Source organism: Drosophila grimshawi, unplaced genomic scaffold, assembly GCF_018153295.1.
Source record: "Drosophila grimshawi isolate 15287-2541.00 unplaced genomic scaffold, ASM1815329v1 contig_1377, whole genome shotgun sequence".
Taxonomy (NCBI): domain Eukaryota; kingdom Metazoa; phylum Arthropoda; class Insecta; order Diptera; family Drosophilidae; genus Drosophila; species Drosophila grimshawi.
This window is the reverse complement of record NW_025062900.1, coordinates 13,488,508-13,507,871: the sequence shown is the minus strand read 5'-3', so window position 1 is coordinate 13,507,871 and position 19,364 is coordinate 13,488,508. Positions and strand designations below refer to the sequence as shown.

The window sequence follows — 19,364 nt, the reverse complement described above, 5'->3', positions numbered from 1 at the left end:
TGAACAACATGTTTATTACTTTGACGTGGGATATGGTTTGCTATTGACATTCAGCTGAAGTTTCTTCTTGGGTCTCGGAGTAAGTTATAAATAATTGGGTAATTCGATTAGCAGGGTTAGCTACAGCTTCACATACATATAAATCAAATCACACAAACACAGGTATGGATACTGTGCATATATAACTCAATATTATATAATGTACTTGTCGTTTATTTTCATTTACCTTACAACTGTAGACACCCTCATCAATGCGACTCGCTTTGGTTACGCCCAAAATGGCCGTGTAGACATCTTTTGTTTCCGGTGGCAGCACAGTCGTCCAGATTTCTCTGCAAAGAGCACAGAAAGGTGCGTTTCAGTATTTTGCATATTTTTATCGCAATCGAACGATCAGCCAGTTTGTTATCCGGCAACTTTCGGTTTTGCACTTGGTTCAGTCATTGCATTCATTTTCACACCCAATACAGCCACATCCATCAGCAAATGAATTGGAGCGTATGCAGCTCCCCCGCTAATTGACCTACTAACAGCAGCTCACTTATCACTCCGGGGCTGAAAATGAACCCAGTCGGCGTGTAGTTGTCTGTGTGATTGTGTATGTGTGAAAAATCATTGCAAATGTGAAAACAATCGCGGATACTGCGGTTCGAAGTCAATTAGCAGGCAGCATGCCTCACTCTCAAATATTATTCAAAATGTTGTTGAAATATCTAGAAGAGGATTTGGCTTTATGAATAACTGGGTCAAAACACTCGTTGGCTGCTCACTCTGTTTAGCTGCTTTCAGACCAGACATAATTAAAATATTTACATGTTCTTTTTTAGCATTGAGTAGTGCTCTCAATTTCAAATGGCGCTTAATTAGATAAGATAGCACTAATTAGTAGTTATCGAGACACACAATTGAGATATTGATTATTGATTGAATTACAACAGAAATTAAATTTAAGTAAATCGACATACCAATGGATGGCAACTTGTATGGAATCTGTTAGTAATAAAAATGATGACATTTCATTCCTAATTTACCTAAAGTTCTAGTTGATTTTTGTACTTGATATCAAAGGTATTTATTAAGCACTAAAGTTAATCATAAAAGGGAAAATTAAGTAAAATAAACAATTCACTTAGAGAATTTGATTTTTAATTAAATTGTAATAGATTTAAGTGTGTAATGGATTGGAGCTGCGGGATGTTAATAAAAAAATTGCTGCTTAAAAAGTATCATGAAATATCAGAAATCTGACCACGAATTTGATGTTACCAAAGCTTATATAACATTACATTATTTAATAGTCTTTGAATCAACAAAATGTCACCTCTTAATGCATTCAGTAGTTTGACAATTAAATGTACTATTTTGATATTATTTCCGATTTTAATGTATTTATGTCAATTTGTGCTTGTCAGTCACAACTGTCGCCTGATTTACTGCATCATTGGTTTTTATGACACATTTTGTAGCTCGTGTGCAATAAATAACACTGTTGTGAAGACTATTTCATCATAACTAATGAATTGAAATTTTTTTAATCATGTAATCCAATAATCTTTTTCAGCCATAATTTAAATTGTAGTTTGGAGTTGATTATATATATATGTATATATTTGTGTAGGTTCGGATATTTGATACAATTTTGATTGCAGAAATGAATTTGGAAAGTATAAAAGCGAATAGCAAATGTTTGCTTGTACAAAATATATGTTTTCAATTCATAGCCTCATTCATCAATTTATGCATCCCGAAATTGCAAGCAATTAAAAAAAAAACTAGTTTGCCTGGTAGTAATTAAGTAATAGAGGCTCCCATTGGCATTTGATAAGTTTAAAAATAGGGCATATAAGGCAAATATTCACAGCCTATTAAGCGAGCCTGTACACTGTCTGAACATTTTGGTGGTTACTTGAACGCAGTTTGGTCGAACCGGTTACTTAGCCAGCCTGCTGTCAGATGGTAGGGATAAAGTGAACACCAAGCCTATCTGAAAGCCAAATGTGAAACTGGTAGCAAAACCAAACACTTGCAGTTCGTAAGAACTTAAGTGCTGTTTTGGGGCTTTTGCTGGCAAGCAAATAGTTTTGGGGAATGGGTGCAGAGTTCTCCCCAGGATGAGGACCTGGCGCATCCTGTCAGCTCGAACGCTAGCTTAGTGAGTGCATTTCACTAATAACTTTTGCGCATGGATAACCGTAAACCACAGCCGGGCCTCAACTGAGTGCGTCAAGCAATTCGCCCAGCTGCAGTGGCCAAAACTGCGCTTGCAATAGCTAAAAGGGGGGTGACGTGCAGGTGGGCAGGTGTGCTGTTGCCAAGCATATAGAGCACTTAGTCCACAATTTGCTAATGGCCAAACGGCGCAAGATTTCACCAGCATACAGCCACTGTTCCAGCTACGCACCTTCAAAATCAATTAAATGGCAACGGAAGTAATAACATTCTGGGCAGGAAGTGCGTAACGCTTAAATGCAGTACTGGCAGCACTGGCAGCAACCACAAAAACAGCAAAACTCATTGCTCGTTTACGCCAAATGAGCAATAGCAGCAACACCAGCATCCAAAACAACAACCATCCAAGCAACAAACATCCAAACAACAAGAACACAACAATGGCTATGATGCACAGGAAGCTGCCTCAGTGCTGGTTACTCCTCGTCTAATACAATTACATACTAAACTGCTAAGCAAATACACACACACACACACACACACACACACAAACCACACATACGCATATGGGGCAGCAGCACAAAGATAAAGTGAACAACCACAGCAGCAAAAACAGTTAACAGAATCCATCCACACCATTAGAGATGAGCGCGTGAAACGGAGCACGTCAGCAGTTGGAAATCGATTAAATATGTATGCTTTGTGACTACAATAGGAGGATTACATTTAAAACACAGTTCTAATAATGTGATGGTAATGATCTGTTATATATTGATAAGAAGAAAAACTGAGTAATATCAATGCTTTGTTTTTTCATTTAGTTTGCCGTATCAACAGTCGATAAATGCTAATATTTATTTTGGCTTTCACTAATTGAATAAATCGTTTGCTCGCATCAGACTTGTGTTGCAAAAATTGAAAGACACAGACCCTTCTCTAGTAATATCACCATTTGCAGGGTTCTTACTGTGGTGCTCGACTGTGTTTGTAATCTTGTAGCTCGTATGGAAGAGGCAGATGCAACGATAACTGCAGTGGCATGTGTGCACAAAAGGGTGCATAAGGTTGCAAGTGTGTGGCGCAATGTGTGCACGTCCAGTTTCAGCCACATGTGTCGTTGTTGGCAGGCTGCTTTGATTCTTATATAAGTAGCATTGCCTTCATTGAAAGCTGCTGTGATTCTTGGACTCTGAACGAAACGATCCATAAAATGGCTTTAACCATAAAGTTGACTGAATCATCACAAATTCCAAAAAGTGAATGCCAATCGAGTTGTCGTAAACGAAAATGAGTCAGACATCATTGTGCATTGCTGCAAATCTTCCTATCTATCGCTTTTTTTTTCTTGCTGTGTTTTTTTTTTTTGAGCGCAAAATATAATTAACAGAAGAACAAAAGTATAATTTACAATACTGTTGTGTTACTCTTGAGAGTCATAAATTTAAACACAGAGCTGTCATTCGGTGTTGCCAGACAGTAAAAATTTAACGCTTACTCGTATATTTAGTTGTTGTGTTGATTTTATTGGTTTTCATATGATTTCCAGCATTGCTCAACGTTTTCGTTCGACTTTGATTGAAAAATGTGAGATATAATAAAACAAGCCGCACAAACACAAACACAAACACAAACATACAACATACAACACATTTCCCGAAAAGAACAACATACTTGAAATATCAGCTTCTTGGCCATGTACACGAGTAAATATGCATAAATAGCAAACATATGTTCAAGCAGTCCCATAAAAATCAAACAGAGCAACAGCCGACAATAGCTCAGAGCTATCTTCGGACTCGTTTCTCCTGTTGTCACATAGATCAACGGAAGCAAAGAGCAAGGAGCAAGGAGCAGAGAGCAACGTCAGGGATTAGATTTTTATATGACCAACACCGCAAAAGCCTTTGGGCTTCCACATACAAATCCAACGCAAAGCTTTTATGAGTTCATAAAATTGGCCTATAGGTGTTTACTCTGCCCGTATGTTTCTTTCTTTCTATTTTTCGCCGAATACTCAAAGTATCCGTATGTTTCTTTCTTTCTATTTTTCGCCGAATACTCAAAGTATCGTGGGAAATTGAAATTGTGAACTTACTTTCGAGCTGAACATTTTATGCAACGCTCGTAAATATGAATAAATACATATATAAATACATATATATATATGGGGGCACTGCTGTCGTAGCAATGCATTTAAGCTGCAGGAGCCCATAATCGTAACTTGATTAGAAATACGATACGATGTCCCCTCGACAATTTAAGAGCGAATCAAATATACAAAGCATAGGCCTGTTTGTCCTCTGTGTCCAAGCCATATAAAAACTTTATTAAACCCAACTACACATAAAAATAAAACGATGACAAAGTACGCGACGCGTTTTCAGCTTCGGTTCCAGTTGGTTGCCATGCTGCGTGACTGCGAAGCCGACGCTGCCATTTTTTCTTCTTCTTTTTTTCTACTCTCCTAGACTTAGATTTGGGCAGAGTACAATTCACTTCAAGTTGTAACGAATTTCATTACAATCGTAACGAGAAAACGTGTCTCAACAACTAAATTGCAAAAGCCAAAGCAAAGACAAACTGAGCGGAATCCATGGCCAAAGGCTTGATTGGCTTTTTACAGAGGCGCAGCAGCTTTAACATGCTGCTGTCCAACTACATTGACTTAACAGCTGTATGTTAAACCTATGCAGCTCTGTAAAATGACAGACGGTGTCGAGTCTTCCCAAACAAAAGAACGCCCCACAAATTTTTGCCAGACCGTCCCTCACTTGGCCTCCCATTTATGAACAAATTCTCATATTATGTGCCCCGTGGCATATTGCTGTCATACTGCGTGTATATACATACATATATATATATATATATACGTTTATATATATACGTTTATACGTATATGTTTATGTATCTATTTATATATACACATATATGTACATATATACATGTATATATTTTGTTATTGTTATCTTGTCGGAATTTCCCTTTTTTGTTTAGGTCAAACCTGCGGCAGCATTTCCTTTTTTGTGCTGACAAACAGCTGCCTTTCCGACTCTGCCAGTTTATTGAAATGCGTATTGGAGGGACAGGCGGGGTAAAGGCACTTTTTGTCTGCGGAAGGATCTAGGTGTTAGTGAATTTTATTCAAATTTGACACTAATGAAATGGCACGTGACAGGCTTGTCCAATGACATCGAGAATATCGCAATAAATACATATGTATTTATGTAGTTTTAGTTCACATAGGAAAAAGTTCGCTCTAAAATGGAAAATGTCTGTTGGAAAGGGAATAAAAGCCTAAAGCTGAAAGCGAAATATTAAATAGAGTAAATTAAAATCAATAAATCATAAATAAATAAACATTTTGTAAAAATATATATATTGGACCTTTATATAAGCTTTAAGAGACAAAGAAGTAGTGACAGTGTTGCAAACTATATTTTGGCATATGGATTTAAAATTGGATTGGATTAGACACATGTCCAAATAGTGTTTTGTGGGCAAACCAACTCCATCTATATCGAATATTCGACATATGGGTTCTCTTTACTATTCTGTCCGATAAGTAAGTATTACTTGAGCACAGTTTGGTGTGCTTATGATAAAGTCCTTTATTGGTATTAAATAAATTCCAAGAGCAAAGACACAAAATACCTTAAAGTTAATGCTGTTATAGTTAAAGATTCTAGTAGCCATATTTGATAACGCTTATAACAATTTCACTAGGTGTTAACAATAAAGTAATGAACAATTTGACTAATTACTGGGATAGAGTTGCGACTCCATCATTGAAGGTGCACGATTTGGTGAGTGAGGCATTGGCTTTGCCACGAATGCTGTCTGCGTCTGCTACATAAGAGTATTGTAGAGTACTCTTCCAACTTGTTTTCATTTTAGCTTCTTTCAAGCTGAACGACCGACTCTGACGGGCTACACGCTGTGCAGGAGGCGCTTCTTCCACTTGCAGAGTGGACGCCAGGCACGCGCAACCGCCAGACGTCGCCAGCTTCATTTGTCCGTCGCTGTGCCAGCAGACTGTGCCTCGCCACCATCTGGGGATGATGCGTTGGCCGCTGCCGCTTCTTCAATGGCTTTGGCCGCACTGGGATCCGCAATGCTGCCAAAATAGTTGCCCGTGGACTCAATCTCCACCACACGCTCAACGTCATCCAGTTTGGGTGGTGCTGGCACCGTCACCATCAGTATGCCATCCGCCGAGAATGTGGCACGCGCCTGTGTTGCATCATAGTGACGTGGCAGCTTATAGCAGCGCGTAAACTCGCGCGTGATGCACAACTGTCCCTGGTTGGCCCGCTCGTCTGACTGCTTGCCCTCGACGCAGATGGTGTCGCTGTTCTTGGCCTTGACCGTCAGCTCGGCCAGCAGGAAGTGATGCACGTCCAGCACCACCTTAAAAGTGCCCCGTCCCAGCGAATCGGGCTCTGAGCCCGTCTCGATGACGACTCGGCCCACCAGACAGGAGCCATGGCACCAGGCGCTGTCGTCCACCCGCAGATGGAACTCTCGGGCGCATACGTCCATCTCGTGGGAGAGATAGTAACGACGCTGTCGGCATTTGGGCTCACCCGCCGACCAGTGCCTGCCAGGCGGAAAGTGATAATGTGCACCACCGTGGCCGTGCTCGTGCTCGTGCTCCCAGTCCCAGTCCCAGTGAATGGGCATGGTTGTGGTTTCAATTCGTTGTTGTGTCCTGCTGTATGGTGATGATGTGCGATGTGATTCGTTGCACACGGAGCAAACGCGTTGCTTTTTGGCTAGGTGCGCCAAAAAAACCGTTGTCCTCGGCTGTCTTCCACCCTGCTCGACTCTTACTAACTAACTAACTAGCCCTGGCTAACTTAACTCACTGCACAGACCCACACGTCGAGTGAATGTATGCAAAGTTATTCAAGACGAATTCGATTCGATTCTGGCATGCGCCAGGCAGCAACTGCGCCAAGTCGTTTGTGAAATCATTCCAGTGCCTCGCATAAATATTGCAAGACTCCTCCAGAGGTCTCTCCCCACTTCCCTCTTCCAGCGAGGGACGCATAAATACCGCCCGACAATGGAGTAAAAGTAGAGCGACCCTTTAGTCGAATTGTTTGATCAATATATTTTTTTTTTGTACTGTCAAGCGCAACCCTTGCAGCTATTTATACCAACAAAAAAGGCGCCAATGAGCTGGAAACAAGTTACCCGACATGCCAAACAGTTATGCGATAATGCTCCAATAACATTATGAAGCAGCAACAGCAAAAGCAACAGCAACGGCAACATCAACGACAACGACTTTATGCAACTAATTGTGGCATTGTCGCCGGACTTCAATGCGAGCGAAATCAAGAGCTCTGTATACGCAGAGCTCTGGCAAATGGAACTAATGAAAATCGTGACCCCCTTTCAGCACGTCTCTCATATAAGAATGAATTTGACACATACATCGCATGGATGTTCATGTGGAACAAATACAGGGTGCACTTTAAAGCAAAATATGAATTTGTCAAGCCAAACTTTTCTTAATATTGAAATTGAGGCAATTTTATCAGTGGTGATCAAAAAGTTTTTAAATGTAAATATAAATTTATTAAGATGAATATTAATTTTTCATGTGAAAACAAAATATTTAAACTGTGCAAATTTTATTAGTGGTGATCAAAAACTGTATAAATAATCTTGCTTGACTTTATTTTATTTATGGTTAACGAGACAGGAATGAGAGTCATTATCTTAAGGAACATTACAGCTGACCAGAGCAAGAGTTTTTCCAGAGTTATTCCATTAGGACCTTTAATTATTCTAAATTTCTCATTACTCGGACACCCTGTATGTGACATACACAAGAAAGTATAACAGATTCGGGTACAACAAACAACGACACATTGAATAGCATTGTCCTAGACAACGCTGGTGTTGTCAAGACATTTGCCATTGCATTGTTGTTGATATTGTTTCTGGTCCCGGGTTGAGTCAATTTGTAAAATAACGAAATACATATTTATATATATATACTTTATGCTACTTATGTCATGCTGGGGGTCAGACAGTCTTGCAGCTTGGCGGGTGAAATTGAATTTCTGCTGTTAGCTATACAGTTTGACAAATTTTTAGCAAACGAGCCAAAAGTGACTACAGCTTGACACAACAAAATGACAGAGTGTTGTGTTCTTAAATGAAACTGGAGAAATTTTAAATAGATTGGCTGCAAAGTGACAAGAAGGAAGTCCGAAGTTGGAAATGGCGCTGACAGGTTTCTTACAAAGTATTTTCTGAAACAAAAGATCTTTCAGCAAGCGCTTCAATAATAATGAAATTTATTTAAAGTTAATTAAAAGTGTTTCCTACGCAAAAAAAAAAAAAAAAACAAACTCTGCTTAGTGAGTGAAAAGCAACGAGTCAAAAGAAATACTGAAGTAGATTTTTTACGAAGTGTCAGACCATTACATTAACCTCTTTAATTTAATATTTTTTCTATGTAAGCAATGGTTCACACTTTAATAAAATCATGCAGCATTCACAGCTGTCTTCCAGTTTCAATTATGTAGATATATTTGATCGAATTGCTTTCTTGGGTCTTGAAATGAATAAGAAGGGAGCAAAGTAGAAGAACATCAAAGCAAATCATCTCGAATATGTTAATTTTCAAGCCTAAATGCAAATGACGATGTGTTTTGGTAAATTTCCTTTCCTTTTTCATTTTTGCCGCACGTGTTTGAGAAATTAACATGTGTTTGTGATAAGATTACCAGTCAAGTGGTTTTGCAAATCGCATTCAGTTTGGTGCGGTTTACAAAGCGATTCACAATTGAAAACAAATTCTCGGATTCAGTTAATATTCAGTGCAAAACAACAAGGAGGAAAATTGTATTATGGGGCCATTCAATTGAACACCAAGCAAAGTCGAAGTTTGTGCAATAACAAGTGAAAGCAATCCGATTACGGCTTAAATAAGTGAGTGTTAAACGCATTTAATTACCAATTACTTTGCTCTTACAATTTTTAATCTCATTTCACTAATACAATTATTCAACTGCTGCTGAGCAGTTTATTCTTAAGATATACATTTGATTGCGAATTATTTATAAAATGTCACAAAATATCTAAGTTAAAACTAATAACGGCTATAATAACAATGGGGTGCCACCTAAAAGGAAGCTTTCTTCCCACCTTCCTCTCTCCCAAATTGCCTTGCAGAGAGACGCACAAGTTAAGGGCCAAGACGATTAGAGGCAAAATTAATGACCCCATACGGTGTCTACCTCAGATAATTCAACATACATATGTGACCAGACTCAGTGTGTGTGTGTGTGAAGGGAGAGAGAAGGGGCGATAGGATGGGGAGGGGTGTAATGCATGTTAATTAAAGTGTCGGCCTTGGCTAAGTTGTGATAGCTCAGGGATGCGTTAGCGACGTGATTGGAAAGTAATTGCATTAATTACCCCACACACAAGCTGAAACTGAAGCTGTATTGTCGATTGAACCGTTGTTAACTGGGTCAAAATTTGGCAGTTAACGGCTTATCCTACAGCCATTTTAGCTATTCACAGCTAGGATTAAAGCATGTGCTACATATTTGGAGTATCATTGATCAGGTGTATGCAAAGTAGCTGCTTGTGAGAAACTGAGATAATAAATCACCCATTTTATAATGCTGTGGCGAGAGGGGCTGTAAGGCTTAAAGCTGTGAGCTGTGAACTGCACCATCACACGAGTGAAATCAAGTATTAAAAATTCAATTACTTCCGGTTATTTTAGTACGCAAAAGTAAAGGCCAACCACTAACGAGGAGAACAGGAACCTGCATGTGGATGTGGACGTGAAGTGACCCAATGCTTAGTCGCTTGTGTAATGCGAAGTTAGTAAATGTCCAAATGAATGACTTCACTTGACTTTAGTTAAAATATTTACACATATTTTGCACCCAGCCGGCGAATGTGTGTTTTTGTGGCTTTCTGCACAGCAGCAATTATTTACACATCAATGCGTTTCACTCGTCGAATGGTGAGAAACCTAAAAAAAAAACACATGTAATCCCCTGCATACCATGTACTACTACGATATTCAAAAGTTTGGGGTACTCGCATCAATCTATTAAAAATCTGCCAATCAAAAAATGCCAAAAGGGTTTTTTTTTTTTAAATTCTATTCAGATAAAATTGCGAAAAGTCAATTTCTGAAGTGCAAGGCGCTGAATCAGTTTCATTCTTTCCTAATTAGAAATTATAATTTGGCTGTATAGCTATGTGTATGTAATAATCGTCATAGTCATAGTTGTATGTCCTTCTATTTTTTTTTTCCACTCAACTAAAACTCTAAGACATTTTTAGGCAAAAATAAAACAGAAATGTGGGAACTTATTTTCTTTAAACATGAAAATATGCACTTTTACTGTTGTTGCCAATACCACAACTCGCACCTTGCATTAATCCATTTGTGCTTCCACCTGACGCGCCAGCTCTCTACCCCTCGAACCCCCAATTAATGTTAGCTTGAGCATTTCTTGTGCAACAAAGATGAGCATCGAGCTTTGAGTGGCCCATGTTGCCCCAGCAAATTGTCAGAGCTCTTTGGCCCGTTAGATGCGGCTGAACATAAGCCTGCGGAAGCTCGTTGCTGTCCCAATAGTCGAGCAGTCGTCCAAGTAACAACCCCTCGTTAGTTACGGTCATATGCTTTTTATATAACAAATACAGTGAGAAAGAGAAGGATATATGTAGGTGGGGGAAGCAGCGTTTGGGTTTGTGTATAGAAGTCGTATACCAACTGTGTGTATGCCACACAGATGTGTTCTGCCCTCTCATTCGGGGGGTTTATGATCAATCATTCGCCTTGGCTGACTGCGGTTAGGATGGTCCAGAACCTGGCTAGCTGCTGCGACGCTTCTCCTCGCTGACAAATCTTTATCTGTGCCCTGACTTATTTATCCTTTTTTTTGGCCGTTTCATTTTTATTTTGCCAGGGCTTTTTATGCCATGTTTATTGATGTGTAAAAGTCATAAAGTCAAATTGAACACTTGTGCTGGCGAAAACCCCCAAGCATCCCCCACCATATCAAAAATATATTCGAACCACCCTCTCCGCAGACTGTTATTACAGTTTCAATTTTACTTTATTTTTTTTCACCCAGCATTTTCTATTTTATTTCTAAGCTAAATATGAGTTGGAATATGCTGCACACGCGAAGAAAACATAATTTTTTGAAGTTTCACGTAATGCAGCTACAGGGTATATTTCAGTTGGGCATTCGAATTAAAATTCCACTCTATTGAGGAGCAGTATTTGTTTTATTCTTGTAGTTTTCTATTTGAATGGTCAACTGTGATAGGCAGCTGTGACTGAGCCACAGTTGCTTCCGGCTAGGGCAGGGTTTTAACTCAAGATTGAACTTACCTCGTTGCCTTGGTGGCGTTTACAGCGGCGCCATCTTTGAACCACTGGAACTGCATGCGTGATGAGCCCTGGGCGGTGCAGGATATGATGAATTCGCTGTCCTCGCGTACCGCTGCATGCGGTTGATTGACGCTCAGGTCCTGCAACGAAAGCGAACCACACACAGTTTCAGTCAGACCACAATACATTCACTAATTAGACGGACGCATTGAAGGCGGAGGGTTATTTTACTGTTCCGGTCCCACGGCGCCTGTCAAGCGACACAAATGCAGTGCTGTGTCGTTTGGCAGCGCCCTTGAGGTTTCCGGGTTGTCGGTTATGTTAATGCAACCTAATTGCAGGCAGTGGCGGTCAGGCGCCCTGATGGCCGCCTGATGGGGCCAATTGTTCATTCGCTTGCCACAATTAATAAATAATTATTTTCACTGTTTGCCGGCCAAGTGGCTAGTGGCAAGTGGCAAGTGGAAAATTACGCATTGTTGACATGTTTATGTAAATATTTATTTTTTGCATTGGACATTCCACTTGCACATTCATTTGTTGTAGTTGTGGTTGTTCCTCTTGTTATTGCATATAATTATTTTTATTGTTCTTATTGCCACACTTGAGCGGCAACAATAAATATAACCATGTTTAATTTATAATGGAAATAAAAACGCGGAGACACCTTCATTTATGAAATGTTCGCAGTTCTAGACAGATATATTTTTATTTTCAATAAATACAATGAGGAGCAAAAATCAATAATGGGATGATTCAATTGATTGATTGAGCATGGACTGCATAATTCATTTATACATTTCAAAGGTGTCAAAGTGTTAATTTAATGGCATTTCGTGAAGTGGATACAAAAACAATTGCATATGCAGACTCTGAGTTGGAAATGGAGCCAGTTTTGCCCTGAATGAGGATATATAATGTAATAGTTTGTATTAAGCACAAGGCAGCTCGTAAAATTGCTTATATTAAATGGATAATAAAGAAAGAGCTCCTTAGTTTGTATTTGGTTATTTTGATTACATTAAGCTTTCTTAAAGGAATCTTTAAAATGTATTTGATAGTTTGAACAATATGCTTTCAGGCTTTTATATATTATTATATTATATAGTTTTTTATAATTTTATGGCATTAAATTCCCACTCTTCAAATACTAGTACTCACCAACATATTTAGCGGTGGGTTCTCGTCAAAATGATGAAAATTTGAGACAAGTGTAAAGTTTCCAATACGTCCACGTTCCACCATTCGAGTGATGGCCTCCCGAATGCGCTGCGAATCGCCTTTGATGCCAAAGAAATGAAATGTTATATCCAAGCGATCGGTGGTATTGGAAATTAATTCCAGATCGCTTATTTTTGTTATATTGAAGTTGCGTAAGACGCGTGTCAACTGCAAATGAATGATTGAATATAAATTATACTTAATTAAAGTTATAATAAATTCTGTTGATTTATTGATATGTTTCGAAAAACACAAAACACACTCAGCAGGCCATTATGGCCAATTGACAGCATTTCGATTTCTGAGCCAATGGCATTGATTTTTATTGCCCAACTAGCTGTGCTTCTTACCCAAACATGAAGCCCAATGTTTTAGGGTTATGGTTTGGTTTATTTTTGCAGCCAGCTCACAAGTTTATTTTTATCTTTCGAAATTAATGATAATATATTCAAGTAAATGGCACTATTGAGTATTGCGCACACTCATAAAAAACATAGTGATAAACGGCAAAAGGTAAAAAGTTGCTGCCGTACAATATGTGAGCTAAGAAAAAACTTGAAACGAAGATTCTTCGACTTCGAGTTTGAGTTTTTGAGGCAGATGCTCAATTTAAAGTTTATAAGAGCCGAAAAGTCCTTCAATGCTACCTTTTTCTATAGCTTTAAAACCTTAAACATAAGTTTGAAAGGTAAATATTCAGAAATGTGTTGCAATATCACAATTAATTTCAATTGAAACTTGAATAATCATTCATCATTTTACTGGCTGGTAGAGTATAATATATTTAAAAACCCCAAAGGTGGTCTTCTACACTTGGAAGCACATGAAGTGCATTTCACGTACTTATTCATTGGCTCTTTGCTTATCTAGACAACATAAAGTGGAAAGTTTTTCTTTTGCCCGTTGAAATTGGCTATGAAATGCAATTTTACTTTTGCTTAACGAAAGTTTTCTTCATTTTTTTCATCGATGCAACACCGTGTGTAAGATTGTGGGGCCAGTGTGGGTCCATTGTGCTGCGGCAGTGTCTGCCCTATACCTATTCAAATGATTATGCATTATGTTAAAGTCTTTTGCTCCGACTGGTCGTTGGTTCCGTTCCGAGGGTCATTGCTCTGGCCAAAAGTTTTTACAAACTTGTGAAGTGTGTGGCAGGGCAACAGGACCACAGGACCGCAACTGTCTACTTAAATATTAATATTATTGAGCTATCTGCTGTTCATGGTGCAGGCCTTTGGAGTCAACGAAACCTATTTTTTTCGAGGCAACCGCGACGTACGTATAAAAATTTTCCAAATATTTGCAGGCACAAGTATGGGATAAGAGTTGTGGTTGCACACGTTCGTTGTAAGCTGGTAACTGTCACTAGAATTACTATTAACTGGGCAAGTTAAGGCCAATATGGCAACGCTTCATTTGCCACCAGAGCAGCATAAAGCGGACGACCAAAAAGCCAAAGCCAGCACAAATGCAATTTGAGACCTTTTCACTGGGTAAAATGTGAAAATGTTGCATGAAAAACCTACCTAAAAATGAAGAAAAATGTGATGGGAAAAGAAAATGCAAAAGAAACAACCAAAAATACTTTCGTCTACAAGGTAAAACTCGACTGACGTTTTAGCTATTTTTACATTAAGCTTTAAATTATGATAATGTTCATCGTAATCCATTTGGTGGTCCTCAAATAACAAATTTAATGCGCCAGAACTAAATGCTAATTTAGAAAAGAGTTACTTTGAAAGCCGTTTAAAAAATATGCATAGGCATTAGTAGCCGACTATAAATATATTTTTAATATTACTTAATAAAATATAATTTTAAGGCTTGCTTCATCTTATTTTATGTGAGGAGGTTGAAGTATAAATCTGAGTCTAGTGAATCTTCCAGTAGAGCAATATCCATTTCTCTTGTCTTATATAAATATATGTGTACTTGAAAATGTTATGAACAGACAGCAGACAACTGGCAACTGGCAACAATGCAACTGCTTCAAGTATTATGACACAATGTATGAGCTGCATGTGCTCTAAACTGTTGTAGCTCTAAGGCGCAACCACACATACAAAAGCACACATGCTACACTGCGAAAGTTAGCAATTAGCACTTTTAATTAACACAACATTAAGGCATTTCAAAATGTGGCAGCAGAAAGAGAAATATCTTTAAGACACTGCAGCAGGAGGCAAGCCATGAAATCAAAGCTGACAACATGAGTAAAATTGCCTTTCGGAACGTTTTAAGAAGTTGACTTCGAAACTGCTGCACAGTCAGCCGATAGGGGCAGAGACGGTGATGGGGAGGGGAGGAAGTGGAAATGGAGAAACTTAAACTATGAAGGACGTGGCGGCAATTAGCCGTTTATTGGTAGTTATTACAATATTTAAGTTCACGCCTTCAAAACGTGCCCAGCATGCCCCTGCTTCACTTGAATTGTACTTTACGCTAGCTTTTAATTATTTATTATTATTATTATTATTATTATTGCTTTTTTGTTGTTGTGCACTTTGTAATTATATCGCACAAGTGCAAAACTAATGCAATTTTGTTGCTCTAATTAGTGCTCAACTTTCGCTCAGCCTTAGCGGGCTACATGATCAAATTAGCTACACACTATGCCCCATTGTTCGACAGTGCACAAATATCAACAATACTGTTAACAAACAAAAAAAAAAAAAAAGAAGGAATGGCAACACTCAAGTGTTAAGTAAAGCCCGAAACGTTTCTGAGTATTTCCTTCAGCTGCGGCCATCAACGTTGTCGACGCAGTGGAACTTCACTTTACGTAAATATATAGTTACGGAATTAATCAAAAAGTGCGAAAAAAAAGAAATAAGATGGCTCCAGTCGATAGAGCTCGACGAGGGGATACCCTCAGCATAAGCTTGGATACTTAAACCAAAACACTGCTTGTATTTTTATTTGGAAAATAAGAATATCCGTATTTCTTAACTGATCTTGATATCTCAAAGTATTTTCATATTCGATTAGAACGATATTTCTTAAAAATCTAGGGCTTTATTGCAATCGGTTATCGATTTCAGCTGTGTCTCTGAAACTGATTATGTTATCGATATAAATAAATAAATCTGCATTTGAGCACTTATATTACAAATTTGAAGTCTCTAGTTCTCATAATCGCTGAGATCCGTTTGTTCATACAGACAGACCGGCGAGCATGACTATATCGACTTGACAGTCGATCCTGGAGATGCTTACTTCTGCCCGTTGCATACGGTTGCACAACTTCATTATAATCCTTATAACCATTTTGAACAGTTTCAGTGTATAGAAAGAAAAGCCGAAATGAAAACACCAAAACAATGGGTAAGAAAATAAATATTTTCGGTTAATATAAAAGAATTTCCCGTTTGCGCTGTCCGCTTTCCACGTTATTTTTTTTTTATAAATATTGTTTTATAATAAATAAGCGAAAATTGCAAGGGCTGGGAAAAAAATGTGCAACAGTCAATGTGCTGAAAAGTGGCGCTGAAAGTTCGCAAGAGCCTGCTGTGCAACGGGTTTGGTAGGGGAATCGAGGGAGCAGACTGATCCTGTTGGGCTCCTCTGCTGTCATACGGGCAGAATGTTTGTTTGCGCCTGTTGGGAAAAATGTTTCAAGTAAAAGCACGGAAACCAACATAAGCACATTGTTCGCTCAAATCTTTCAACAGCGGCTGGCAAAGTTACCGGATGCTGTTATTTAGCTGGTGCTTTCAATTTAAAATGACAATCAGCTTTAAATAGGTCTTGCTTTGAGTTATTTTTGATATTGCGTACTATGATTTATTTAATAACTCAACATAAAATGGAGTATTTTATTAAAATTAAGATTTAAGCAGCAAAAACCGTAAAAAAAAAAAATTTTTTTTATTTGTATTTTAAATATGATTTTTAAACTTGACAAATAACATATACATATATTTATATATGTATTGACGATCTTTATCGGTTTATTAGTTTATCGGTAACATTTGTATGATATAAAATCATTTAAATCTAATTTAATTATTACAATATGATAATAGAGCTTAAGATATTTAAAATTCAAATTTTCTTTAAGGGATTATGTTGCGAATTAAAGTCACCTTAGAGCTTTTACTGGTCTAGGCGTTGAATCTATCACAGTTCAGTTACTTATCTGGTTTTGTATGCATCCTGCAGACAAACAGCTTATGTCTTTAACCCTAGACTGGGACACAGCTTGAATACGAACTTCTTGCCAGCTGCCTTCATTCGTATCTCTTCCATCTCAACTCGGTGCTAATGGTGTTTTAATTTCAACATTCAAGAGAGTGGTGAGAGCACTCTGGTGGTTGGGAAAATCAGTTGCCATGAGATTAACGTGTGTGTGTGTGTGTGTGTGTGCTTAGCAACAGCAGCATATTTTATGATAAAGGAATATTTGCAATGGAAATATCCCAAACGAAATAATTAAGACAAGAAAAGTGTAAAATGTATAATTAAACAGTGTAGCTTATTTAAATTAAGCTACAGCTGAAAAGAGTGCAACAGTAATGTTGGCATTTTTATGCAAGTTGGCAATGTCTGTAACAAAATACAGTCAAGAACTACAAAGCGTAATTCAAGACATTTGAAGCCAACTTTGTTTTGGTTCTTGCAACTGACGATTTTTTTTTGGTCATTACCTTGCTGCAAACTTGCCATCTAATAGGGCTTTACTGCAGAAAGTTAAAAGTTTAGAGCCGTCAACGCAGACCAACTTTCCCGAGGGCCCTTTAATTAGTCAAGCTGAAATTTTCTTCTTGTTTCCGGAGCATGTAATTTCTTTGCAAAATCCAAAGTCAGTCGCTTTTAAAGTGTGATATAATTAGAGCACTGTGAAATGCCAGACATAAATGCAAATATTTAAAACTTAAAGTTCGAATGATAATGGAAATGAAACTTAATGGTGACTATAAAATGTAAAAATCTCAAGAGCCAAAATGAATTTGTAGACGATTTATTCGACAAAGCAACTCTATGACTAACCCTCTTTCATAAGAAATCTGCTTGCATTTTGATTTTGACAATTTGGCTGTTTTCGGAGCTTGCCAAGTTTTTGTGCAGCAGACTACATTTAGGCGTCGTATCTAAAAAGCCGGCTTTTATGTTAATGCTATCCAGTTACACACACACACACACACACACACACACATATATTTTCTCTCTCTCGCTCTCTTTATCTGTGTATTACCACCTTTTCCGAGCTAAAGCACACAATTTGTAAACTAAAATGGCCACTTGTCTATGTTACTTCTTGCCATTCCCAGTTTCGTTGCTTGCCACGACTTAAAGGAGCCGAGGAGAGTCAGCAGCAGCAGCAGCTAAAGAGGCACGGAACGAGGAGCATATCATCCCGAAAATGCCGGGGGTTGTCTTCCTAATCGTCGTGCCAACGGCGAATTTTGAACGGGAGTTGATTTACGGTAAGTGAGCAAAGCGCGAGAAATTGAATAAGCGCTGAGAGCTAATTAAATAGAAAGTTACAAATTTGTTTACCGCTCTCGTCCAACAAGCTGCACAATATTCCATGCCTACTAGTGCAGATTATGTCCAACACCCAGTCCCCTTTACCCTCCGACCATGTACCTTTGCCTCTTCATGTGGTGGTGCTTAGGCGCGTAATTATGTTGTTTAGTGGCGTTATTAATTATTTTATGACATCGTAAAAGTGTAAAACTGCTCTAACAGCGCCTAAAAGCATGCCTCGAATGTTGCCCACAACACACAACACACACACACCTATGTACACCAACACACACACACAGATACACACATACGTGATATTTCCTTTTTTTGGTCGTCCCTTTAAAGAGGTTTACACGCCAACATTTTGCTGTCTAAAAATTGAATATTAAATTTTAATTAGCCAGAATGAGTGGGGTTAAATGTTAGCATGTGGAATGGAGGCGCCACATGAAGCTGCGGCATGTTTATTTACTCACAGCCAGGATGTGTAAACATCAAGTTCCCAGGCAAATGAGCAGCTAAAGTTTAGCTGGCGAGGAAGTGCCCCTCCTCGGTTTGAGTCTGAGAATGAGTGTGGCAAAGCGGTCATGTTCAAAGCAAACGCTGTGAAACTTAATCAAATTTGTTGGCTGTATATAAGCACATCAAGTTCATATTCTTTTCTTTTTTTTTTATTGCCAGGCTATTAGGGAATGGGATTGCGTTACTTTGAGTTTAATTTGCACCGTAACAACACCTACAAAATGCGCAATTTGAAGAAGTTGCTCAACACAATTCCCTTTGATACATGAAACGTACGAAATTTAATTGAGTTGAAGAAAATGCACTTGAGTTGAGAATTGATTAAGTCAATTAAAGGAAAATAAATATTTAAGAGCCAAAGAGCCAGTTGATAGATTATTTATATCCTTCGATTTTTATTTTTCATTTTGCCCATCTATCTATTTATTTATTCGTCTTGTCACAGCAATTAAAATTCCATACGAAACACGCTCAAAACAATAAATTCTCTGTCATAACAACTTTAACAATCAAGTGTCATTAGGGCAGCTGGCACATCATGTTAATTTATCATAATCAAACACAAAAATGCCAACAATAAAAACCTATCAAGAAC

At 38.3% G+C, this 19,364-nt stretch overlaps 3 protein-coding genes across 3 annotated transcripts in view; 1 reads left to right on the top strand and 2 right to left on the bottom strand.

Annotated features, from left to right (window-relative positions):
* LOC6561727 overlaps positions 1–19,364 on the bottom strand; it is a 147,668-nt gene that overhangs the window by 27,994 nt on the left and 100,310 nt on the right. The window contains exons 7-9 of the mRNA XM_032736395.2: positions 12,719–12,946; positions 11,558–11,697; positions 227–332 (exon numbers count right to left, since the gene is read on the bottom strand). Of these exons, the coding sequence (XP_032592286.1) occupies positions 227–332; positions 11,558–11,697; positions 12,719–12,946 (474 nt within the window). The remainder of the gene's footprint in view (positions 1–226; positions 333–11,557; positions 11,698–12,718; positions 12,947–19,364) is intronic.
* On the bottom strand, positions 5,745–7,112 carry LOC6562628 (heat shock protein 22). The gene has a single exon (XM_001988236.2). It carries the CDS (start codon positions 6,847–6,849, stop codon positions 6,175–6,177), a length of 675 nt encoding a protein of 224 aa, XP_001988272.1. The 5' UTR covers positions 6,850–7,112; the 3' UTR covers positions 5,745–6,174.
* LOC6562814 overlaps positions 8,975–19,364 on the top strand; it is a 33,261-nt gene continuing 22,871 nt past the window's right edge. The window contains exons 1-2 of the mRNA XM_001988238.3: positions 8,975–9,117; positions 18,049–18,204. Of these exons, the coding sequence (XP_001988274.2) occupies positions 18,141–18,204 (64 nt within the window). The 5' untranslated portion in view covers positions 8,975–9,117; positions 18,049–18,140. The remainder of the gene's footprint in view (positions 9,118–18,048; positions 18,205–19,364) is intronic.

Excerpts from the sequence above, each read along its gene's own strand:
- LOC6562628 (XM_001988236.2), bottom strand. The coding sequence starts at position 6,849 with ATGCCCATTCACTGGGACTGGGACTGGGAGCACGAGCACGAGCACGGC.